The 26153-nt window shown below is 35.9% G+C and overlaps 2 protein-coding genes across 2 annotated transcripts in view; one reads left to right on the forward strand and one right to left on the reverse strand.

The window, feature by feature from the left end:
* LOC123526216 (exosome component 10-like) overlaps nucleotides 1–14803 on the reverse strand; it is a 40245-nt gene extending 25442 nt beyond the window's left edge. The window contains exons 1-9 of the mRNA XM_053522865.1: nucleotides 14652–14803; nucleotides 9812–9948; nucleotides 8136–8259; nucleotides 6915–7019; nucleotides 5989–6142; nucleotides 4409–4466; nucleotides 3011–3197; nucleotides 2603–2746; nucleotides 1572–1762 (exon numbers count right to left, since the gene is read on the reverse strand). Coding sequence (XP_053378840.1) covers nucleotides 1572–1762; nucleotides 2603–2746; nucleotides 3011–3197; nucleotides 4409–4466; nucleotides 5989–6142; nucleotides 6915–7019; nucleotides 8136–8259; nucleotides 9812–9948; nucleotides 14652–14732 — 1181 coding nt within the window. The 5' untranslated portion in view covers nucleotides 14733–14803. The remainder of the gene's footprint in view (nucleotides 1–1571; nucleotides 1763–2602; nucleotides 2747–3010; nucleotides 3198–4408; nucleotides 4467–5988; nucleotides 6143–6914; nucleotides 7020–8135; nucleotides 8260–9811; nucleotides 9949–14651) is intronic.
* Nucleotides 14804–15118: 315 nt separating this feature from the next.
* LOC123530742 (sigma non-opioid intracellular receptor 1-like) lies at nucleotides 15119–23935 on the forward strand. The gene is made up of 4 exons (XM_053522867.1): nucleotides 15119–15263; nucleotides 17393–17593; nucleotides 19080–19172; nucleotides 21891–23935. The coding sequence occupies exons 2-4, from the start codon at nucleotides 17491–17493 to the stop codon at nucleotides 22154–22156; spliced, it is 462 nt and encodes a 153-aa protein (XP_053378842.1). The 5' UTR covers nucleotides 15119–15263; nucleotides 17393–17490; the 3' UTR covers nucleotides 22157–23935.
* The last annotated feature ends 2218 nt before the right edge of the window (nucleotides 23936–26153 follow it).

Below are 26153 nucleotides of genomic sequence, written 5' to 3' on the forward strand. Positions count from 1 at the left end.
ACGTAAATGTATATGAAAGAAAATACATTTTTTTAATACCGTATAATTATAACTATTGCAAAAATCATGTTCACAAAATTAATGTAAACCATGTTGCAAGAGTTTTTCACTTAGGCTGCTGGCTAGTCATAAATTGTATACTGACCACTTACCTAAATAATCACAGCTTCTCTATGTGTGAAAAATGAACTGAACTTGAAAATAAAGATACAGTATGAAAAGATATTTCTCTTGTCAGGGACTTCTCAATTCTGGGAGTTTAAGTACAGTTTCTATGTGGAGTTAGTACAGTTTCTATGTGGAGTTAGTACAGTTCTATAAAACCATTTCAGACTGAACATTTCTACAGCTGAAAGCTTTTTTAGAAAGCAGAAATGTATTTTAGAAGAGCTATTTCTATACAATACATATTTTCCTAAGATAATGCAGGTAACTGGGTGTGTAGTAGTATGCTGTAATGTTGACCTTCGACCTAATTACCCCAAAACACTATGGACAAACTACTGACCACAGGCAATCACATGCTATAAAAGTTTATTATCATTGTCCAAAGTGGATGTCTTTAAGGACTATATCCTAGTTTTTTTTTCTGGTCTTGAGGTCACTGTGATCTTGACCCACAGCTTTGTGAACCATAGGGGTCATCTTACATAACTATGCAATGAAGTCTGATGACCCTTGACCCAGGCATTCTTCAGTTATTGATAAGAAATTCTTTAAAGTCACTGTGACCTTGACCTTCAACATAATGGCATCTTAAACAATACAAGTCATTTTCTGAAAACAGGCAGTCACATGCCAAAGCATTTTCAAATTATTGATTGGAAACAATTTCAAATCTCAAGGTTGCTATGACCTTGACATTTGACCTACTGACACCTTACACTTTAGGGATCATCTGAAGATTGGACATTTGTAGTCTAAAGCCTTCTCAAGCTGTAGAACTGAACCCGAGTTGTCCACCAACTGGCATGAGCCAAACAGCATACCACATCTGCTCCGAAGAGTGATGGTGGTGGGGCTGAGAGAATGCACACTGTAAGTCTGTTCCTCTTTTCTATTAATGTAATGGACTGAAATTATCTGAGTAAAAATGCGTCTGAATTCACATCAGAACTACATGTAGATCTGCTTTTGAGAAAAGCTCATGTCGCCTACAATTGCCTAATTATCTGTATAAGTCTGTCTTTATATACCTTATACTCACAGAAAATATACCTTTGATAGTGTTGGGGTAAGCTGCCTATTGGAAAAGTGTTGGAGTAAGCGGCCCATCGGTAATTCAAGGACGATAATTCATAAGTGCCTAAGCCGATTTGGCTAGTTATCAAATTTGGCAGAGGACTTATTGGCAAACACATTTTATTCAAGTTTGGTGAAGATCAGATGAGAAATGTTTGACTAAGAGTGCGAACAAGATTTGTGACAGACGGACAGACACACAGACAGAAGAAAATAATTATGTCTCCCACCACACAGTGGTGTGGGAGAAATAATGAGCCAACATAACAATACAAAGCTGAACCTTTTTCTAAACAGTGTTGAACATATTAAATATATAATGCATGTACCTTATCCTCCAGTCAGCCAGCTGATACTGTTTATCTGCTGTAACATTACAGTAATGATGTAGAAGATGGGCCAGAGAAAATCGTCCTAAATTCATAACTCTTGCAGCTTGACCTGTATCAAACATGTTCACAATGTAAACACCTAGATCTCTCTGCAACCATTCAACATCCATGTCAGCTCCATGAAATACCTGTAGTAATAAACAGTATTGAACAGTTCACAATGGTAGCTCCTAGATCTATATATAATATATAAGCTCCATGCAACATCTACAGCAATAAATTGAATCAAACATGTTCGCATCTCTATGTCACTTCATGGAAACATACATGTCTAGTAATGAACAGTGTAGAACATATTCATTACATAAACATCTAGATCTCTCTATAACCACTACATGTATAACACACCTGCAGTAAGGATCAGTGAACACTTCATTGAGACACTAAAGTTATCCCTCCAGTCCAGGGTGTCCATGAGATAATTACAATTGTATAATATGCTACCTTGACTTCGTAAGCTAGGATCAGTGAACACTCATTTAGACACTGGAAGTCACTTCTCTAGTCTAACTTTTAAAGGTATATACGAGATAAATAGACGATTTTGCAGAAAAGCACGGCTCCCCAAAAGCATAGTACATTTGTAATATAGGCAAGAAGGCAATAGGAGAGTTAATAGCAAAAGTCAGAGACACTGATGGTTGGCTTTATATTGACTGATCATCTACTCTGCATGTCCAATCATCCTATGAAGTTTAAACATTCTGTGTCAAGTGGCTCTCAAGTTATTGATTGGAAACTGTTTTTCATATTCTGGCCTGTGCTTGATGTTTGATTGAGTGACCCCAAAAACAATAAGGGTCATCTATACCATACGTCCATCACCCTATGAAATTTGAAGGTTCCAGGTCAAATGGTTCTCCAGTTCTTGATCAGAAATGAAGTGAGACAGACAGACAGGACAGGGCAAAAACGATATGCCTCCTCCAGTGGGGGATCCCATAATTACACATCCACTAATATGTTACCTTGACTATGCGAGGATCAGTGAACACTTCATTGAGACACTGTAAATCACCCCTCAGGTCCAGGGTGTCAATGAGATAATCATGTACACGTGTAGATATCTGCATCAAACATGTTATTCCCTGGAATGTTCTGTAACTGTGATGCTGAAATATACACAAACATAATGTATGCCCGATGAAACACTGCTTTTAATCAAAGTTGTACAATCATAAGCAAATCAAACTTGACAAATTGTAAGTGAAAAATTATGAGCTGCACCATGCAAAAACCAACTTAGTGCATTTGTGACCAGCATGGTCCCTTAATACAACACAAACACAACTGAAAACGTGGTCTTTAAATGCAAGTGGTTTATTAAATAGACTTTGTTTCTCGAACATGTTCACTGTTCAGCCTGTATTAATTACCTCCAGATCTACAGCTATCTCTGTTTGTTTCTTCAGTTCTTCTATCAGATCAGGAAGCTGCTCCACTTTACTGATGTATGTACATGGCGTCTCCTCAAGCCCCTGTGGCTCTGTAATAGTAGCTACTTTCAACTGTTCAGCTGTGTATGTTAGCTGGTCTAATTCAAACTGATATGGATGAGGATACCTTTTCAAAGAATTAAAACAAACTGGTTAAACATACTGTATATTCCCTTTTTAACACCCCACCCCCTGCCAGCTCCTTACTTTCAGAAATAATTTTAGTGAATTTAAGTCATAAAGTAATACCAGAACTATGGTATACAACTGTCAAAATAACTTTACCATAATTAAGATTTATTTCTTTATTTATTAAAAAAAAAAAAAAATTCTTACCCCCATAACCCCACCCCCTTACAAAGTGTAAGGCCCCTGGGGGCATTTTTAAGTGAATATGGCAGTATTCATTGGTAGTTTTTATTGCATTATCAACATCTGGACAATTTTGCAGCGGAAGATTTCCATTTTCAGCGTGGTAGTGAGCATTAAAGCATAAATTGGACTCCTGACCTGTAAGTCATAGGTGTGATACACATGGCTTTTGATTACCGGTATACAGAGCATTATGACTGCCTGTGTAAGAAAGGGTTTTCCCAAACTAAAAGGACAACATGGAATGGAAAACCAAGCTCTGTCGTGGTTTTTTATCCCTGCTGTCCAGAGGATTGGGAAAATACCTGCCTTATACAGGCAGACAGGTCTGATCACGTTTCTTGCCTACAGTAAATATTACTGCAACATTTTCAAAGGTACTGTAAATTAAAAATTGTTCATACACTACTATATTATATTATGACATCAGATGTCAGTATGCACACATGTAACAGATTTCCCACTCGGATAACCTGTCCTACACCAGGTAGGCAAGAAAAGTCTTGATAGGATTACCTGCTTGTTTCTCCCAATGAAGTAGGACTTGAAAATCAATATAAAAAATCTTCCTGGTGTTCTTCCCAACTTGGATAAAATAATTTAGTTTATCATAAGTCTGATGTCACAGGAGTGTAATAAAGCCATTAAATTACAATGATAATACACTAGTGTAATAAAGCTTTGACTTGACGTCATTTACAGTACTGGAGACGTTGGTCAAACTGACTTGTTTATATAGTAAAAGAAAGTTTTGTTGACGTTTTGACAGGAAAGGCTAACATGGGATAAAAAGAATTTGTGACTTTCCACACTGAATTTATTAAACTTGTTGAATAGAATTTATAAAATGGACGGCAGAGCCTCGCATTTTATAATTTCATTCAACTTGTTTAATAAATTCAACATGAAAAGACACTCATGTAATATCCTCTATATAAAACATACTACTGGTGTTGAAGTACCTACTTGAAATCCGGTTTCTCAGCCATCTCAGGTGTAACCCCTTCAGATAACCTTAAACTCTCTGAAACATACAAAATGTTACGTAACTATAGTTAACTTTTAAACTGAAACTTAAAATGAGCCGTGCCATGAGAAAACCAACATAGTGGGTTTGCGACCAGCATGGATCCAGACCAGCCTGCGCATCCGCGCAGTCTGGTCAGGCTCCATGCTGTTCGCTTTTAAAGCCTATTGAAATTGGAGAAACTGTTAGCGAACAGCATGGATCCTGACCAGACTGCGCGGATGCGCAGGCTGGTCTGGATCCTTGCTGGTCGCAAACCCACTATGTTGGTTTTCCCATGGCATGGCTCAAATAGTCATTTTACAGCATGTGAAATGAACATGTGCCTCTTTCAGTAAGCTGAGCTACATCTGAACGAAAAATTTTAATCAATAAAAAAACTGGCAAATATTAATAATGCACTGATTTATCTAGTGAATCAAATGAAGTATTATAGGATATGGGTTATAGTTCCTGCACTGGAATCTCAGAGAGTAGCAACATCTGACTATACTAATAGTAAGCATGCATAGCTAAGTAATAATGAATGGAAAATACTTGACAAAGTTCAGAGTTTTCAGTCCTTCATATTTTCTGAGTTCTTCAATAGCACTGTGTCCTTCAAATTTTAGTTATTTTTAATTCTGTGTTGATATATCATTGTCCGTAATGACATTTATATAATGTTTGACAATAACAGCACATCATGGCCCCTTCGAATTTTAAAGCTGGTTGTATATCTATATGTCTGAACCAGTGATTACAATACTTAATATTGTTTGAGCAGTGCACACTTTCTGCAGCAAACATGACTGGCCATAATAAATTGTGTCTGAACAGTGCCCTCTATCCATAAAAAATATGTCTGGCAATACTAAATTGTGTTTCTTCAACAAAGGTTGTAATTTTGGTGAGGTTTCTTTATCAATATTTTTTCCTAATGTAAAATGTGTGATCTTGACCTCTGATCAAGGGGTCTAAAGTTTGAATGAGGCATGTCTTCTTATGGTAAATGTTTGAATATCATGAATACATAAAAAAGTTCTGAAGGGGAATTGTTATATTTTCCTTTAAGTAAGGTAATATTTTCCCTTGGAATTTAAAGAAAATATTCTGTAATATGCCAAGTGAATAATTTAAAAGAAGTCTGCGTTTATATATTTTCAACCAGAAGACCCACATGTTGCTTCAAATTTGTAACTCACACAGCAGTTATAGATTGATAATAAAGTCACACTAACTGTGTTTACTTATCAGATGCCAAATTCATAAGCACATACCTAAGCATTAGTTTTTGCAAACTGGTACTGTGCAATTTGTCATGAAAATCAAATGATAAGAATTTTCATCTTTATTTGGTTTATTGTCTTATTACGAAGAATGACCATGCTGCGTTCTTTTTAATATCAAATAGGCTAAAGATAAATATAAAACATAAATTGAATGGAATGATGGATTCATAGCAAACCTATTATCCCTTAATGTGGTGGTCAACCAGTAGTATTTAATAATTAGGCTGTGAACAGATTGAATGTTTTACCTTCCAAAGATTTGAGAGCATTTGGCTTGTGTTTGATGATAGGAATGAAAGGTAAAGCCCTGTTGTCTACTTTGTCCTTGAACTTCATCTGGGGTCTCTGGATATTTCTTGCTGATAAAAGTTTAAAACTGGGAGTAGATGATGCCCCAGGACTCTGAAAATATACAGTTATAGTCAATACCCTAATATTTGTGTATCTATTCATACAGCCTGAGCCTATCAGTCAATTTTTACAAATTTTCATGTTTAAAGAAGTTAATCAAAACCATGGCTATTACATTTTTTATCACATCATTTCAAACTCCTTAACAGTTTGAGAATCCTAATGACTGGGTATAGACAATGGCTAATTTTGGAATTCTTCTACACTGTCTTAACCTTTACCCTGGAAAATTCTAAAATGAACTGGTCCATTATTCAATTTGGACAGTACAATTTATTATTCAAAGGGGTGTTCACTGAAAATTTACTGACTGGATCGTGGACAGTGCAGACCATGATCAGCCTGCATGGAAGTGCAGGCTGGCCTTAGTCTGCACTGGTCGCAAAGGCAGAATAATTATCATTTTATACACCCTTAATATGTTTTCTTATGTAACTTAACAAGCTGTGCAATTCCTTACTGTGTCAGGTACTATTTCGGACATCGTAGAATTACCTAAATTTCGCAAGTTGGCTGGATGACTTGTTCACAAGTTTTGTGACGCTCTAAATTACAGCAAAAGGGCCAGAAGATTTGAAGATTTTAACAGAGTTTATCTTTTTTTACTTTAAAATTGTTACTCTCTTGACCCGTGAAATTTTTCTACTTTACATTGTTTATCAGGTAAAAATGTTAAAGGTACTTTAATATCCCTATTCCAAGCACATAACATTGAATTCATAACCTACTGACATTATCACACCTGATGTTCTCCTCTGCATACCTTTTTATTCCAGCTAGCAGATGTCTGTTGTTTTGGTGTTGCAGTGGCAATGACTAATGAACTGTCATCTTTCTTAATGCCCGAGGCCTCATCCAACCAGGTGCCCTGTGACAAATATTAACAGTCTTCAAAGTGTGAAATAAAGCATCACTTATAGCATAATCTGACCTTACTTTTATTCTATACATGTTTTTTAAGAGCATCAACTAAAATATCATCTACATATATTAACCCTTAAATGTGTTCAACTTGCTCGCCTATTTAGCTCAATAGGGTGAGCACAGGTCTACTGATAGCAGGGTCGTGAGTTAGACCCCCTAGCGGGACTCATGTTCTCTGTGACAATTTGATAGAAGACATTGTGTCTGAAATCATTCGTCCTCCATCTCTGATTCATGTGGGGAAGATGGCAGTTACTTGCAGAGAACAGGTTTATACTGACACAGAATCCAGGAACACCGGTAGGTTAACATAACTGAAATACTGCTGAAAAACGGCGTTAAACCCAAAACAAGGAGCTGCGTTCAATAAACGATTGATGCCCCCAGTGGCATCCTTGTCGATACAAAGCAGCCTAAGTCCAAAACGAGGTCAAGTTCAAGGTCAAGGTCAAACTGAGGTCAGGTGATGTCTGAAGATGAGGAATGGTCACAGGATACATCTGCATTAGTATCAAGTCATTCTAGTCAGGGGTATTGATGATAGACGAAACGTGTCCAATTTGGTTAATCTCGTACGGACGGACGGACGAACGGACGGACAGGACAATCACTATATGCCTCCCGCATCAGTAGATGCCGGGGGCATAAAAATAAACTTGCCTGAACTACTTTTATGAGCTTACTTAAAATTTGTTTCCTGCTACACTTTCCTTTGTATCCAAGACAATCATCAGAAGTGATCATTCAAGAACTAGTCAAAATTCAGTCACTGTCAGTTTTACTGTTTATTCATAACAATGCTTAAAAATTTGTGGTTACCACACTTATCAGTTTGACTTGCCTTGCCCATGTTTACTTTCACTGGCAAGTGGGCATATCTAATTTTAATACTATAATACCATATACCGGCAATGTCAAGCTACATGTATTATAGAAACATTTCCAACTCTTCCTTTAGCATAAACTGGCAACCAAACATGGTATGTAAAATTACCTTTTAAAATTATTTAAAAACACTTTGTGCTACAGAGGAATAAACAAAATTTCAAATCTGACTGACCACACGTTCAAGTATCTGGTCATTGGCGTCCATCAGCAGGTCCATTTTGTCCTCTATATCCGCCGCCCCACTAGCAGACCCCAGGCTGACCTTTACATTCTGATGCTTTAAAATATTCTGTATCCTGAAAGCAAAGAATTAGTAGACTAATTTTTTATTGTTTCTGTAATTATATATGTGTGATTAGCTTTTAAATTTTCTATGTTACATTTTACATTTAAACTGTCATTTGTTGTTATAATTTTATATTTAATTATTAGGACATGGATGATGTATAAATCATACACATTCTGTGATCAATCAGTGCTTCAAGGTCCCCTTTTCCACCATTTGACTGCATTTTTTCTTTAAATAGTATTTATTTTTTTTAAAGTTTTTAATTTTTTGATTGTTTCTGTAATTATATATGTGTGATTAGCTTTTAAATTAATGTTATTTTACTATTTATACAATTATAAGTAGATCTATTGTTAATTCTCGCTTATACTTCACATGTATACTTCAAAATTTGTCATGTAGATATGTTGGGTTTATTTTTTCTCTACTTCATATTGAAGAAATATGTTTTCAATATGATCCGTATCTATATGTACATTAATACAACTATATTTGCGCTTTTTGTCATGCTGACGTTCTCGTACAAACGGACGTGATGTTGTTTGTATTGTACGTTATTATTTCTGACGAATACATAAAGGTTGAAACTAGTAAAGAGTAAAGAATGTGTTGTCTCTGTAATTTTAAATCCTTTAGACTAAGTCATTAAAATACTGCCCGACATATTGTTCTTTATAATTAAGCAACTTTCTGCTATCTTCTCACACGTATTTATTTAAGTGTTCTTTTCTGTTGTAAGAACTCATCAGTAAGTCTGACAACATTAATGTGACAACAGATTTCATGCAGTTTTTCAACAGTATTTAAGTGGCAAAATGGAGGTAGGTATTAAAACTGAGATGTTTCATAGTTACTATGGATGTAACAGGAACATCTCTGTATGTAACAGATGAGTGACCCATCTTATTAACTGTTTGGTTAAGTGTTATGGTAGAACATTAATTCTGTCCTTGATAAGGCAGAAAGTCAAGGATTTACTAATCAAATGATCTTTAGTCTGAAACTATCCATACAGCTGAAACTGAACATACTGCAGGTTTGGTAATAGTAGGACAAAAAGTTAGATAAAGGTAAAAAAATTTCCCAAATGTTAGAAAGTAACTTGAGTAAGAGTGGGACTGCAAACTGAGTGAACTTAACAAAATCAGTCTGCTTACCAGAGACCGACCATTTCATTAAGTGCATTTACTACAAACAACCAAAGCTTCTGTTTACAAAGGTTAAACACACAGAACTTTAATTAGTAGTATTTTTATCTTAACTTGATTTTGGGAAATGTTTGCATTAACTTAAATCCTTTCATGTTTTTTTGATATTGCTTTAAAAGTTGAGGAGTCATAACTTCAAATAACCAACTTCTGCAGCCAAATTTTGAAAAATCTAACTGAATACTTTGGCTTACGTGGTTTTATTTTCACTTGTGCAATATGTTCCACACTTACTGTACTATTATAAATCTGGGGTACGCTAATAAGGCCTACAAATAACTGTCTCAAAAATATATCAAAATATGCCTCTTAATCACTGCTCCCATTTGTCAAGTATTTGCAACAACTCACATGTGCAGTATTCTTTTGCCTTCTATGTTCATCACATCCTGGAATCCCTGGTAACTAGAATAGAAATCAAAGTCATCCCCCTCTGCCGGCATCTCGTTTGAACACTTGGTTGCCTGTAGGACGGACTTCAGTGTTTGCTGAAAATGTTAAGCAAAAAACTTTATGTTATACAAGGGAACAAAACAAAAATATATCAAATGAAGGTTATGAATGTGAAATGTCTGTTTATATCGATACGAAACAAACAAGAGCTGTCCATAAGACAGCCAAGCTCGACTATTCGAAATATTGTCACAGAAGCTGGAAATTATTACCCAAAATGTTAAATATCAAAAGAGTTTTAAGTTCAAAAGGGGACATATCAGAGTTATGGGACTTGATGCTATCAACTAGTTTTATAACCCCGAAGAAACATGTTAAGTTTCAATTCAATATCTGCATTAGTTTTGGGGATAGTAACTTGCATGTAAAACTTTAACCAGAATTTTCTAAGTCCAAAAGGGGGCATAATTTGCTCAAAATACATGTTAAGAGTTATGGAACTTGACCCAGTGAGGTAGGTAATTGATCTAGAAAAAGAATAAATAAGTTCCAAATCTATATGCCTTTTAGTAATAGCTGTATGTACTTGCACGCAAAACTTTAACCAGAATTTTCTAAGTCCAAAAGGGGGCATAATTTGGCCAAAATACATGCCAGAGTTATGGGACTTGACCCAGTGAGGTAGGTAATTGATCTAGAAAAAGAAAAAATAAGTTTCAAATCTATATGCCTTTAGTAATAGCTGTATGTACTTGCACGCAAAACTTTAACCAGAATTTTCTAAGTCCAAAAGGGGGCATAATTTGGCCAAAATACATGCCAGAGTTATGGGACTTGACCCAGTGAGGTAGGTAATTGATCTAGAAAAAGAAAAAATAAGTTTCAAATCTATATGCCTTTTAGTAATAGCTGTATGTACTTGCACGCAAAACTTTAACCAGAATTTTCTAAGTCCAAAAGGGGGCATAATTTGGCCAAAATGAAGGTCAGAGTTATGGGACTTGGTGCTATCAACTAGTTTTATAACCCCGAAGACACATGTGAAGTTTCAATTCAATATCTGCATTAGTTTTGGAGATAGTAACTTGCATGTAAAACTTTAACCAGAATTTTCTAAGTCCAAAAGGGGGCATAATTTGCTCAAAATACATGTTAGAGTTATGGAACTTGACCCAGTGAGGTTGGTAATTGACCTAGAAAAAGAATAAATAAGTTTCAAAGCTATATGCCTTTAAATGATAGCTGTATGTACTTGCATGCAAAAACTTAACCAAGGTGTGACGCCGACGCCGACGCCGACGCCAGGGTGAGTAGAATAGCTAGACTATTCTTCGAATAGTCGAGCTAAAAATGTTACCAATTTTTGGGTGTGCCAGTTTGGTGCCAATCCCAATGTCAAACAGAGTGGTTCTCCCCCACCATAATTTCAAATATCTAATAAATTCATTATAATATACAAGAGCTGTTAGTGGACAGCGCGCTCGACTATTCTCAGTGCTTGATAGTATAAGCTATGAGTAAAACTTTAACATTACAATAAGCATATTCTAAGTCGAAAAGGGGCCATAATTCAGTCAAAATGCTTAATAGAATTGCCTCCTCCTTTTTACAGACTGGGGTCATGATGTGAAGCAAGTATGCAAAATATGAAAGCAATATCTCAATGGACTTTGAAAATCTTTGCGTTGGTACACAAAATTTAACATTATTCTAAGTCGAAAAGGGGCCATAATTCAGTCAAAATGCTTGATAGAGTTGCCTCCTCCTTTTTACAGACTGGGGTTATGATGGTAAACAAGTATCCAAAATATGAAAGCAATACCTCAATGGACTTCGAAAATATTTGGGCGGGTACGCAAACTTTAACATTTGTGTGACGCTCACGCTCACACTAACGCTCACGCCAACGCCGGGGCAAGTAGGATAGCTCCCCTATTCTTCGAATAGTCGAGCCAACAACTGTCTATAATTACAGACAGTATTTCCTAACCACACTGACAGATGTACATGAAGGAATGGAAGGAAGGTTATTATCAAATTATTTATAAATTATTAAAATTTATGTTATTTATTTATTTTGTTGGGTTTAACGTCGCACCGACACAATTATAGGTCATATGGCGACTTTCCAGCTTTTGATGGTGGAGGAAGACCCCAGGTGCCCCTCCGTGCATTATTTCATCACGAGCGAGCACCTGGGTAGAACCACAGACCTTCCGTAAGTCAGCTGGATGGCTTCCTCACATGCAGAATTCAACGCCCCGAGTGAGGCTCGAACCCACATCGATGAGGGGTAAGTGATCTGAAGTCAGCGACCTTAACCACTCGACCACGGAGGCCCCCATAAATTATTAAAAATATCTACATTTTGGAGAAAGCTACCTTAAAAGATGTGAATGTCAACAAGTCATACATGTAAGCTTATTTACGGGACATTTTCCTTGCTTCACTCCATCCTATTTTAAAAAACTGTCATTATATGATGTATGTAAGTTTGTTGAAAGAGTAAGTGAAATCAAATTTTTTTTGGAATTAATACAAGTATAAATTGCATTATAAAATCAGGAATTTTCAACATATTTATATTTCATTAGCATATGAATTTTATTTTTAGCAAATATAATTCGTATATAAAATACTTTATTAAATATTTATGAATACCAATGTGCAAGTATGATCAAATTGCTCATTGAAAACTAAGTGGCTCAGTAAGTGCTGTGTTGTCTTTAGCAGCCACCAGGTTCCATCTTGAAGTCCTACTTTAACAAACATGACGGTAGTGTAAGTGTATCAAAACTCATACATGCCATAATTTTTCAGGACATTTCCGGGATTCTGAGTTAAAATTTCCGGGATTTTTGCTCTTTGCCCGGGACATACACCGTGACATTAGTATTCGTCTGTTTCATGCATAAATATCATAAAATTACATGAGTTTCCGGAAATAAACATTGTTCCCTCGCTTAGGAATAATTTGCTGCAAATGTCGTCTAGCTTTCTAAGGGAGGTAAATAGGGTAATTCACGTCTATAGTTCGGCACGTGAATTGGTTGCGTTCCCAAGGTGAACTGAATTAGGAGAATTGCTACATACGAAGAATTAACCTGGTCATCGTGATTTAGAATCCAGCTTATTTGGCATCATTTTAAAGCTTAAACGTTTATCTAATCATTAATAAAATGGAATCCTCAAAGGAATAAAATAAATCTTGTAGATAAAATCGATATAAAATATTTCGGGTTGGGTCAATTTTCATGGATCGGTTGGCAAAGGCATTCAATAGTCAAAAGTTTAATTTAGAATATGTGTGACAATCAATCTACATTTTAAAAGATTACAACCTTTTAAAATAATTATCGTTTAATTGACCGTTTTCAGCCATTTCTTCCAATCATGGCTACATGTAGCTTCACCGCCTACGTGCTAAAAACAACGAGATTTTCGGCTATTGTTCCTAATATTAAATTATCATAAAACTGTTACTGACTGCATAATTTTGTCAATTCATAATCAGGATCTTCAAAATAGCTGACTGTAAATTAATCTGGGTCATCAAAAGATCGCAGGGCGCGTTCAATATGAGTGTTGATCGGAGCTGGCTTAATCAAGATGCGTCCCGCTCGAGGGCATAAAACTGATTATCGGATAATTAGGAATAAACAATGTGACACCGGGGACTGTTTATTGTGTTTTATTAATGTAAAATTCAACTATTTATAGACTAAAAAAACTAGTTTTTGGGTGGGTAATTTTGTCTTTTTGTATTTTTAATTTTCCGGGACATTTCAACACTGTCCGGGACACCGGGACGAGTATGTGATTTCCGGGACAATCCCGGACAATCCGGGACGTATGACATGTATGCAAAACTTAAGAGCAACCCCACAAAGGCCCCTTTATTTCTCTTTCTACCTTTTTAAACATTTTATAATAATTATCAAAACAAGAGCTGTGCATAAGACAGCCAATGCTCGCTATTCAAACTGTTGTCCCAGAAGCTAAATATTAAAATATCTATAGAGTTTTAAGTTCAAAAGGGGACATAATTTTGCAAAAATACATGTCAGACTTATGAGACTTGATGCTATGACCAAGTTTTATAAACCTGAAAAAACGTGTGAAGTTTCAATTCAAAATTTGCATTAGTTCTTGAGATAGTAACTTGCATGCAAAACTTTATCCAGGATTTTCTAAGTAAAAAAAGGGGGCATAATTTGGCCAAAATGCACTTCAGAGTTATAGGACTTGATGTTTTCACATAGTTTTATCAATCAGAAGGCACATGTGATGTTTCAATTTAATATCTGCAGTAGTTTTGGAGATAGTAACTTGCATGTAAAACTTTAACCAGGATTTTTTAAGTCTAAAAGGGGGCATAATCTGCTCAAAATACATGTCAGAAGTATGGAACTTGACCCAGTTAGGTTGGTAATTGACCTAGAAAAAGAAAAACATAAGTTGCAAAGCTATATGCCTTTAAATGATAGCTGTACGTACTTGCATGCAAAACTTTAACCATGGCGTGATGCCGACGCCGACACCAGGGCGAGTAGAATAGCTAGACTATTCTTTGAACTAAAAAAAGCATAGCCTTTTTTGCTGTGCTTCTTTCATTTAGCAAATTGCTTTTCTGAGACTTAGACATAACAGTATACTGCTAACCTATCTATATTATCCGAATTTAAAATTATATCCGAATATATCTCACTACGTATATTAGAAATATGAGTTACTTCAACAAAATATTTTCATGTTTGCAAGAAGAACAGTAAATTAATTAAATGCACATTCATTTAACCTGTACAAACTGGTTGACATCGTCACAGTTTGGAAGAAACTGTGGTTTTTCCTCAGATCCGCATGCTTCCGTGTCAGACATGGTTCTTGTAATAAAAGCACATTGTGAGAGTGACACTGAATTGAGTTTGGCAACGAAAATGAAAACAATGTTTTCTATGTTACATTTTACATTTAAACTGTCATTTGTTGTTATAATTTTATATTTTATTATTAGGACATGGATGATGTATAAATCATACACATTCTGTGATAAATCAGTGGAAGCCATAACACTCAAATATGTGGGTAAGTGAAAGTGAAAGTAGCAGAGCTCTACTGTATCTCTAGAGGTAAAACGCCACTAATTCAAATCCTTTTCTTGTTTCTTGAGAGAACTGTGCATTCGTCAGCATAATGCAGAGTTTCCATCGCTCCGTCGCATTTTAAAAAAATCTTTGACTAGCATTACGTCTTTATGTCACCCTTGGTGGTAGGCGGAAATCTAATATTATCTATCAAAATAAGATATCATTGAACTGCTGAATCTTTTTCAGGTATCAGGTGAACATTCAGGTCAAACACAAAGTAGTTTCCAGCCCAAAAATGAAATGAACACAACACTACTGGCCCTGTATGTATTCATTCTTGCATGCCAGCTTCTGAACTTTAAATAGCATGTTTAGTAGAGATGTGTGTAAGGACCAGGCCAGTCCAAGAATAACCAATTTCCACATCTCTGTACCTGATCAGTGCAAGTTTACAGTGTGGAACAGTTAAAGCTACACAGGAGAAATGTAGTGCAAATACATATATAGTAGCCTTGACATTAGTCATCATCACTAATCTTCCTGCACTGTCTACTCCTGACCCAGGTCTCAGATATTGAAACTAATCCTGGACCCCCAGCCAAGCATGCTCCCAAATATCCTTGTGGAACATGTAATAAAGAGGTCAACATGGGCACAGAAGGGGGTCTTATGTGACTCAAGACCTGGTATCATACAGGCTGCCAAGGTATCTAGATGACTCAACCTATGAATGCCTTTCTGATTCCCGCTTTATTTGGCACTGCACCAGGTGTGGCAATACTAATTACTCATTGTCACTTTCAGCTACCTTAAATTCCCTAATTGAAAGCACTATCTGTTCACCCCTAGAATCTCTAACTAGAGTTGACGCCCCAGATATGAACATGAAATAATCATATACCTGACCAGATAAGGTTCACACCCAGTCCCAATTGCCACATCTACCCCAAATACAAAGCAAAAGGTCAAGTTTCCCAGACCTCCTAAACTTAAGCTTACAGAATGACTTACAAAAACAAAATCCCAGATCTACATCAGGTTTTTTATTTCACAGGTTAAACTGGACAGTAACTAGATGCACTAAAGTTTGTCATGATCTCCCATGGGTTACACCTGCCATCATTAGGCAAATTATTTTTTGTTGACCATAGATGCGATAGAAGAACTAGAAACCATAACTATTTGAAACCATATTCACAGACATACTATCATGCAAACTCCTTTTTTTCCCAGAAGTATACATTTGTGGAGCAGTCTCCCTGTGTCTTTGCAAGCTAGGCACAGCTTAGAAATATTTGCTGGGCAGCTGTCACAATTTTTTCAGTTCTAATTCAACTTCCTGCTTTTACTTTTAACCTGGCCTGTAAAATAGGTGTTTTACTCTATCTTTGTGATGCACATAATTTCTGTATTTTTACTATTTATAACAGCTATCCCTGACAACGCGCCTAGTCGTAATTGTTAACGATTGCGAAACAGTACAAAATAGACATAGACATGTAAAAACTGAAGGTCATATTTACGTATCTCTATAGAATATCACTTTTTCCTTTTTTCCTAACTCTGATTTTTCAAGAAAGTATTGTCTAACTAAAAACATAGTTCCTAGTGAAATGCCAGTCAGTGGTGGTCTGCTACCCTAAAAATGGCACATGTATATTTATGTTTGTCCTCACAATAAACCCATACTTTCAGTTTTGATCTGCAAAACTTGCCATCATTGGAGTATAAACATGTATTCTAGGAGTGAAAAAGTGTGAGTAAACTAGTTCTGCACAAACTTGCAAAAAAAATGGGAAAATAATAGGATCTATTGACTTCTTTTGACTGCAACACAAAAGCACTTTTTTCAATCGAATAACTGACTTTGTTATTAGAAAACCAATATAAGGGCTTTCTAGAAGTCTTATACTCAATATGAAAATGAAATAGCTAGGTATTTACTTAGAGGATACTGTTATTTGTTAAAGTGTTATGAAAATAAAACAAGTCAGAGATGATTTCAAAAGTCAAAATATATGATACACATTTACAAAAGCATTGTAGTTTGACTCTTGTACATGTTTCTTTGTTTAAATATACATGTGTATTGGCAAGTGGTAGGAAAGAAAGGCATCTATAATCATCAGTCCTGGGAAAATCACATCTGATAAAAACATCCATCTCAGTAAAAATCTATGAATGTCTGAGAAAGACATGCATTTTTTTTTATTTTCTTCTTGCAGTTTGCAAGTATGCCAATGCTGAATTCATGCCCTCGCCTCCTTTCATGTAAATTCAAATTAATTAATATTCTAAGTTTTGTCTAAGTCAGACACATTCAGTATATTGATTCTCATAGTTTATATAAACATAAAAATTACCACATTTTCTAATTAGTAGCACCCCAAGACCTTGTTTCAATTTTGAATATTTAATACCAGATAAATAGGAGTAAATTTATTTATTGCAGGTAAAGACATAAATATAGCATATGACAATATTAACAAGGAATTTCAAACAAAATACCAAGGTCATGTACTACCGGAAGAGGATCAACAATGGATCTTTATGAATGCTGGGGGCTGGATGGGCAGTATCAAAATTCTGCATGCTTCATTGACAGAGTATGTGCTCTTCTTCGGCACGGGTATTAATACGTCGGGAAATTCAGGTAAAAAACAACACTGTCAATTAATCTACCTTACTGCTTATAAAACCTAAAAAACATATAAGCTTTTGTCACTGGGTGACAGAAATGTGCAGTCAGTCCTGGGCAAGAACCAAGGATCCCTCCCTTACAAGGCAAATGCTGTACTGACTCAGCTAACCAGCTGCCTAACATATATTCTGCCCAAGCGTCATAATTAGTCTGTACCATGACATACACCTCCACAAATTGAAAATGTGTCCTCCTCTAATTCTGGGGGTACATAATATTGCAAGCATCATAAGACTGACCTGTCAAAATAAGCAAGCATGGTAGAGTCCAATGTTGGGCACCAAATGTTACAGGGTGAGAAAAGTGTACAGCCAGTCCAGGCCTTTGACCCAGAACCCCTCGCTTTCAGGGCATGTGCTCTACTGAATGAGCTGATCGGCTTCCTGACATATATTCTCCCCAAACATGACCAAGTTTTTACCATGACACTTTTATAATTGAAGCTGGAAAAGCCAAATTCATATGAGCCGCACCATGAGAAAACCAACATAGTGCGTTTGCGACCAGCATGGATCCAGACCATACTATTCGCTAACATTTTCTCTAATTGCAATAGGCAGATGCGCAGGCTGGTCTGGATCCATGCTGGTCGCAAATGTACTATGTTGGTTTTCTCATGGCGCGACTGATATGTAACTATTCTAATGTATATAGGATGCTTATGCAAGATTACGGCAGACTTCTATTTCAAGCAAATTACTGCACTCATAAATGCAAAACTATTTCAACCACCTACGGAGTTTTCACCTAGTATGATACGGATCCATTTACATAGTATTACTTTCACTGATAAGTCCATCATGCCAATGCGAACATTGAATTAATTTTGCCAATGAGTCTTAGAACTAGACCAGACAGGATGAGTTTTCAAACTTGTTCCTGAACATCTTCTCTATATATTTATTTTACATCTTGAGTTGACAAAGTAATGACCATTAATTTGTAAACACTTGTATAAAGCAGCCACTTGCCTTAAGCTGCCAGTTAGCTTACTTCCCTAGTAGACAGTTTGTTTTAATTTCAACTGTGTCATTTCATTGCCTAATACAGGGTTGACTGTGTAATCTGGCTTTATTATGAAAAGCCAGTACAAACACTTTATTTGCTTCAAATTCATAGAACAGGAAATTAGTACTTTTAGTTTGATTAACATTTTAGACAACAAGAACATTTTTAAATATTGTACAACGAAGACACAAAAACAGTATTAAAAGAATGCATTATCAGCTATGTTGATCTAAAGCTAAATCTTGAACAATCTTAGTACAAGAGTACAAGATAAATTTACTACATATCTGATAATCTGAGTTATTCCAGTATATGCCAAACATCCCTTAAAAGAATGACCTTGTTGTCAATATTTTGAAATGTATGCATTTAGTATTATGTTACCGTATTAATACAACTACTTGTATTATTTTATTTATGTAAATTACAGGTCGATACTGGGCTAATATATCAGACACTATACTGACAGGGTCATTCCGACAGTGGCAGGAGGGGGATCTACATTCCACTGTGTATAAACCAGGTAACTTAAGTCTCTATACTGACAGGGTCATTCAGACAGTGGCAGGAGGGTGATCTACATTCCACTGTGTACAAACCAGGTAACTCAAGTCTCTATAAGGACACGGTCATTCCGACAGTGGCTGGAGGTTGATCTACATTCCACTGTGTACAAACCAGGTAACTTAAGTCTCTATACTGACAGGGTCATTCAACCAACGGCAGGAGGGAGATCTACATTCCACTGTGTACAAACCAGGTAACTTAAGTCTCTATACTGACAGGGTCATTCCGACAGTGGCAGGAGGGTGATCTACATTCCACTGTGTATAAACCAGGTAACTCAAGTCTCTTTACTGACAGGGTCATTCCGACAGTGGCAGGAGGGGGATCTACATTCCACTGTGTATAAACCAGGTAACTTAAGTCTCTATACTGACAGGGTCATTCCGACAGTGGCTGGAGGGTGATCTACATTCCACTGTGTATAAACCAGGTAACTTAAGTCTCTACACTGACAAGGTCATTCAGACAGTGGCTGGAGGGTGATCTACCTTCCACTGTGTATAAACCAGGTTACATATTATGTCTCATTACTGACAGGGTCATTTCGAGGGGAGGATCTGCATTCCACTGTGTACAAACCAGGTAAAGTAATTCTCTATACTGACAGGGTCATTCTGACAATGGCTGGAGGGTGATCTACATTCCATTGTGTATAAACCAGGTAACTTGAATCTCTATAATGACATAGGTAGATAGATTTATTTCTATTTATTTTATACTGATGGGGTTATTCAGACAGTGGTAGGATAGGAGGCAGATCTGCATGCCACTGTGTACAGACTAGGTAATACAATTCTGTATACTGACAGGGTTGTCCAGTATGAATCAGGCAAGTTGTTTCAGAAAAGAAGATTTTCAACATTTCCCATATTGCCACGTAGAGGGAACTAGGCCCGGCCCCTGGTTGACATGTTTTTAGACAAATAAAGATGATTTAAAGAAATCTGGTTAAGGGTCTCCCCAAGAAAATTGTTGTGAAATTATTTTGAAATGGGGTCAGTGTTTTCTGAGAAGATTTTTAAAATGTTGCAACCAAAATTCTACTTTGGCAAACTAGATTTGAAGGAATCTGAAGAGGAACCTCTAAAGGAATATTCCTTTGCAGTTTGGAGGTTGGGAAGGAGATTTTCTTTTTATCTACAGTTGACAGGACAGTCATGAGCACTTTGATTTTGTATATTAGACAGTTTATCACTGCTGATTATCAAATTGTGAAGGTCAAACAATTTATCACTGCTGTTTATCTAATTTTGTAGGCAGACAGTTTATCGCTGCTGTTTTTCTTAGCATGTAGGTCAGACAGTTTATCACTGCTTGTTATCAAATTATTTAGGTCAGACGGTTTTTCTCTATTGTTTATCTGCTTTTGTAGGTCAGACAATCTATTACTATTTGTTTATCTTATTACGTAGATCAGACAGTTTATCATTTCTGTCATGTAGGTTAAAAAGTTTATCACTGCTGTTTATCTAATTATATGGGTCAGACAATTTACACTAACTTTTATTTTATATGAAGGTCAGACAATTTATCACTGATGTTTATCTTATTATGTTAGTCAGACAATTTATCACTGCTGTTTATCTAATTATGTAGGTCAGACAGTTTATCACTTCTGTTTATCTTATTATGTAGGTCAGACAGTTTATCACTGCTGTTTATCTAATTATGTAGGTCAGACAGTTTATCATTGCTTGTTATCAATTAATTTAGGTCAGACAGTCTATCACTATTGTTTATTTGTTTTGTAGGTCAGACAGTCTATCACTATTTGTTTATAATTATGTAGGTCAGACAGTTTATCATTGCTGTTTATCTTATTATGTAGGTTAAACAGTATATCACTGCTGTTTATCTAATTTCATAGGTCAGACAATTTATCACTGCCTTTTATTTTATATGAAGGTCAGACAATTTATCACTGCCTTTTATTTTATATGAAGGTCAGACAGTTTATCGCTGATGTTTATCTTATTATGTAAGTCAGACAATTTATCACTGCTGTTTATCTTACTATGTAGGACAGACAGTTTATCACTGATCTTTATCTTATTATGTAGGTCAGACAATTTATCACTGCTGTTTATCTAACTAGGTTAGACAGTTTATCACTGATGTTTATCTTATTATTGTAGGTAAGTCAGTTTATCACTGATGTTTATCTTACTGGTCTGTTATTATGTAGGTTGGACAGTATATCTTACTTATGTAGGTCAGACCATTTATCACTGCTGTTTATCTAACTAAGTAGGTTAGACAGTTTATCATTGATGTTTATCTTATTATGTAGGTCAGACAATTTATCACTGATGTTTATCATACTATGTAGGTCAGTCAGTTTATCTTACTGATCTGTCATTATGTAGGTCAGACAGTTTATCACTGATCTTTATCTTATTATGTAGTCAGACAATTTATCACTGCTGTTTATGTAACTACGTAGGTTAGACAATTTATCACTGATGTTTATCTTATTATGTAGGTCAGACAATTTATCACTGATGTTTATCTCATTATGTAGGTCAGACAGTTTATAACTGATGTTTATCTTATATAGGTCAGACAGTTTATCACTGATGTTTGTCTTATTATGTAGGTCAGACAGTTTATCACTGATGTTCATCTTTTTATGTAGGTCAGACAATTTATCACTGCTGTTTATCTAATTATGTAGGTCAGACAGTTTATCACTACTGGGGAGAGGCAGCTGCTGTGGAATGGACAAATGGAACATGGATGGTGGAATATGGACGAGGATTTATTCCCTCAACTCTTGGATTTGCCCTCGCTGATACTTTTTTCTCAACACAGGACTTTATTACCTTGTTTTATATCTTGAAAGTTTATGCAAAAGCTCTCTTACTGGAAGGAACTACATTCCTGTATGAGTTTAATCCAGCAGAGATTTTAGCGGATGGTGGTTCTGATACTTCTAGTTGATATTCATGACATTTTGTATTTGTTTGACTTAGATAATAAGCAAAATCTTAGTAGATAAAATTTACCTTTATGTGTTGCTGTCTACAATTGTGCAAATTGTGACCTCAATCATTATAACATATCTGTGATACTAAACTTTTGTCGCCTAAATATTGGTGTAAATAGCCTATGTAATGTTGTTTTTTATGCCCCCGAAGGGAGGCATATAGTTTTTGAACCATCTGTCAGTCTGTCAGTCTGTCGGTCTGTCAGTCTGTCGGTCTGTCAGTCTGTCCGCAATTTTCGTGTCCGGTCCATATCTTTGTCATCGATGGATGGATTTTCAAATAACTTAGCATGAATGTGTACCACAGTAAGACGACGTGTAGCGCGCAAAACCCAGGTCCGTAGCTCAAAGGTCAAGGTCACACTTAGACATTAAAGGATAGTGCATTGATGGGCGTGTCCGGTCCATATCTTTGTCATCGATGGATGGATTTTCAAATAACTTGGCATGAATGTGTACCACAGTAAGACGACGTGTCGCGCGCAAGACCCAGGTCCGTAGCTCAAAGGTCAAGGTCACAGACGTTAAATGATAGTGCATTGATGGGCGTGTCCGGACCATATCTTTGTCATCGATGGATGGATTTTCAAATAACTTGGCATGAATGTGTACCATAGTAAGACGACGTGTCGCGCGCAAGACCCAGGTCTGTAGCTCAAAGGTCAAGGTCACACTTAGACGTTAAAGGATAGTGCATTGATGGGCGTGTCCGGTCCATATCTTTGTCATCGATGGATGGATTTTCAAATAACTTGGCATGAATGTGTACCACAGTAAGACAACGTGTCACATGCAAGACCCAGGTCCGTAGCTCAAAGATCAAGGTCACACTTAGACATTAAAGGTCATTTTTCATGATAGTGCATTGATGGGCGTGTCAGGTCCATATCATTGTCATTCATGCATGGATTTTAAAATAACTACGCATGAATGTGTGACACAGTAAGACGACGTGTCGTGCGCAAGACCCAGCTCCATAGGTCAAAGGTCCTAAACTCTAACATCGGCCATAACTATTCACCTATTCATTCAAAGTGCCATCGGGGGCATGTGTCATCCTATGGAGACAGCTCTTGTTTATTGTTCTATTCTTTGTAATTGTATCAAAGTAACATTTTTGTACACATATAGAATATTTAACATACTATAACATATAGAATACTTAACATACTATAGCATATAGAATACTTAACATACTATAGCATTACGAAATTTTGAAATGCAGTTAAAACTGGATGTCTTGAACTCGCTTATCTCAATATTCTGGAAGACATTTTCAAGTCAGGTTCCGAAATATACAGGCACAAAATATCATTTTATGACAAATTTTAGTTATCTCAAACTGATAGGATCAATCGAGATATGCAGTTCCAAATGTGTATGTTTTTGTTACAAGAGCTTATTGTTACTTCTTACATTATTTCTTTTTCTATGATATAATATTTATTATCTTTTGAAAGCAGACAAAGTTTTAATAATGCTGGGACTGCCATAATTTAAAGTTAAAGGGACCCTCCAGATTGTTCGACAACACAAAAAAATATTATTTTTAGATATCTGGAAATAAATGCTATATTTGTTAAGAAGGCTTTAAAACTTAATTATTGACAAACTATTTGTTATGGAAACACATGAGAATTTGCTGTTTTTACTACTTTTTACGATGAAAATTTAGAAGCATTTGTAATGCTTTTACTCCAGGTAAACTGTCTAGATTATAAATATCTATATTATTGTTGTTGTAGTCCGGGGTTCGATTCCCAACTAGGTCCTCTGAAATTATTGTAATTTCTGTTACAGCAGCAGAAACATGTGAGCCGCACAATGAGAAAACCAACATAGTGGCGCATCCGCTCAGTCTGGTCAGGATCCATGCTGTTCGCTTTCAAAGCCTTTAGCAGTTAGAGAAACTGTTAGTGAACAGCATGGATCCTGACCAGACTGAGCGGATACGCCACTATGTTGGTTTTCTCATGGCGCGGCTCACATGTTTCTGCTGCTGTAACAGAAATTACAATAATTTCAGATTTTCCTATTGGAGAAAAATTAATTTAATCTATGTACTAAATTCAGAAAATTTCATCTTTTGAAAATTGACATTGTCAGATCTTTGGTGATTTTTGATACAAATGCAGCACTTGCAGTGTAAAATAAAACAAACAACTTCTAAATATATTGCAACATAATTTGTAATGTTAAATCTGCAAGTGGCCTACCTCTCATAAAATTTATAGTGAAAAATTACATTTTAGACAACGTTGTATGAACATAATGTAAATTTTGACTGAATTTCATTCTTTTATCTGATCTTACCTAGTAGTAAAACTGACAACATGATCATAGGTAGACTTTCAGTGAATAATACTGACATTTCTTATAGTCTGTTACATCAGTTACTGTATAAGATAAAACAGTAATTTCTTAACCACAACAAACTCAGTACACCATTAATTTCAACAAAATGACATATTGACCTATGTCAGTACGTATTACTTTCAGGCATATCAAACAGTCTACAGTTTGACCTCTGTCAGTATTACTTACTGGTAAATCAAACCGTCTACAGTTTGATCTCTGTCAGTATTACTTACAGGTAAATCAAACAATGTACAGTTTGACCTATGTCAGTATTACTTACAGGTAAATCAGACAATCTACAGTTTGACCTCTGTCAGTATTACTTTCAGGCAAATCAAAAAGTCTACAGTTTGACCTCTGTCAGTATTACTTTCAGGCAAATCAAAAAGTCTACAGTTTGACCTCTGTCAGTATTACTTACAGGTAAATCAAACCGTCTACAGTTTGATCTCTGTCAGTATTACTTACAGGTAAATCAAACAGTCTACAGTTTGACCTCTGTCAGTATTACTTACAGGTAAATCAAACAATCTTACATGGTGACCTCTGTCAGTATTACTTTCAGGTAAATTAAACAGTCTACAGTTTGACCTCTGTCAGTATTACTTACAGGTAAATCAAACAATCTACAGTTTGACCTCTGTCAGTATTACTTACATGTAAATTAAACAGTCTACAGTTTGACCTCTGTCAGTATTACTTACATGTAAATTAAACAGTCTACAGTTTGACCTCTGTCAGTATAACTTACAGGTAAATCAAACAATCTTACATGGTGACCTCAAAGGCAAATCAAGTAATTTTACATATTGGCCTATGTTAATATTATTCACAGGCAAATCTCTATGTATTGACCTCAGTATAAGTCTATAATTACCTTACCTGATAGGAAGTTCTGTATTGACCTCTATATAAGTCTATAATTACCTCACCTGATACGAAAGTCTGTATTGACCTCTATATAAGTCTATAATTACCTCACCTGATACAAAGTTCTGTATTGAACTCAGTATAAGTCTATAATTACCTCACCTGATACGAAAGTCTGTATTGGCCTCTATATAAGTCTATAATTACCTCACCTGATAAGAAGTTCTGTAATGACCTCAGTATAAGTCTATAATTACCTCACCTGATACGAAGTTTCTAACAAAGCTGCATGGTTGTCATCATTTGAAATTTCGGTATGAAAGAAAATTATGTGATCAGAGGAAACGCTTAGATTTTTAGAGCAAAATATCAAAAGCATATATCATATTAAATGTTTTATGTTAAATTTATTCTGTTTTACATTCAACAGTGTTTCGAAATGTGAAACAATGGTTCATTGTAGCTACATATAGTACAGGGTGACAGGGGTCTACGTTGCTGAGTGGTTAAAGTCACTGACTATAAATATCTTCCCTTCACCAATTTGGGTTCAAGCTTTGCCCAAAGACGTAGAATCCTTCATTAGAGGAAGCCATCCAGATGGCTTACAAAAGGTTATTAGTTCTACCCAGGTGTCTGCTCTAGATGAAATAATACATGGAGGGGCACCTGAGGTCTTCCTCCACCATCAAAAGCTGAGAAATCTCCATACAACCTATAATT

This window comes from Mercenaria mercenaria, chromosome 14 (assembly GCF_021730395.1).
Source record: "Mercenaria mercenaria strain notata chromosome 14, MADL_Memer_1, whole genome shotgun sequence".
Classification (NCBI taxonomy): domain Eukaryota; kingdom Metazoa; phylum Mollusca; class Bivalvia; order Venerida; family Veneridae; genus Mercenaria; species Mercenaria mercenaria.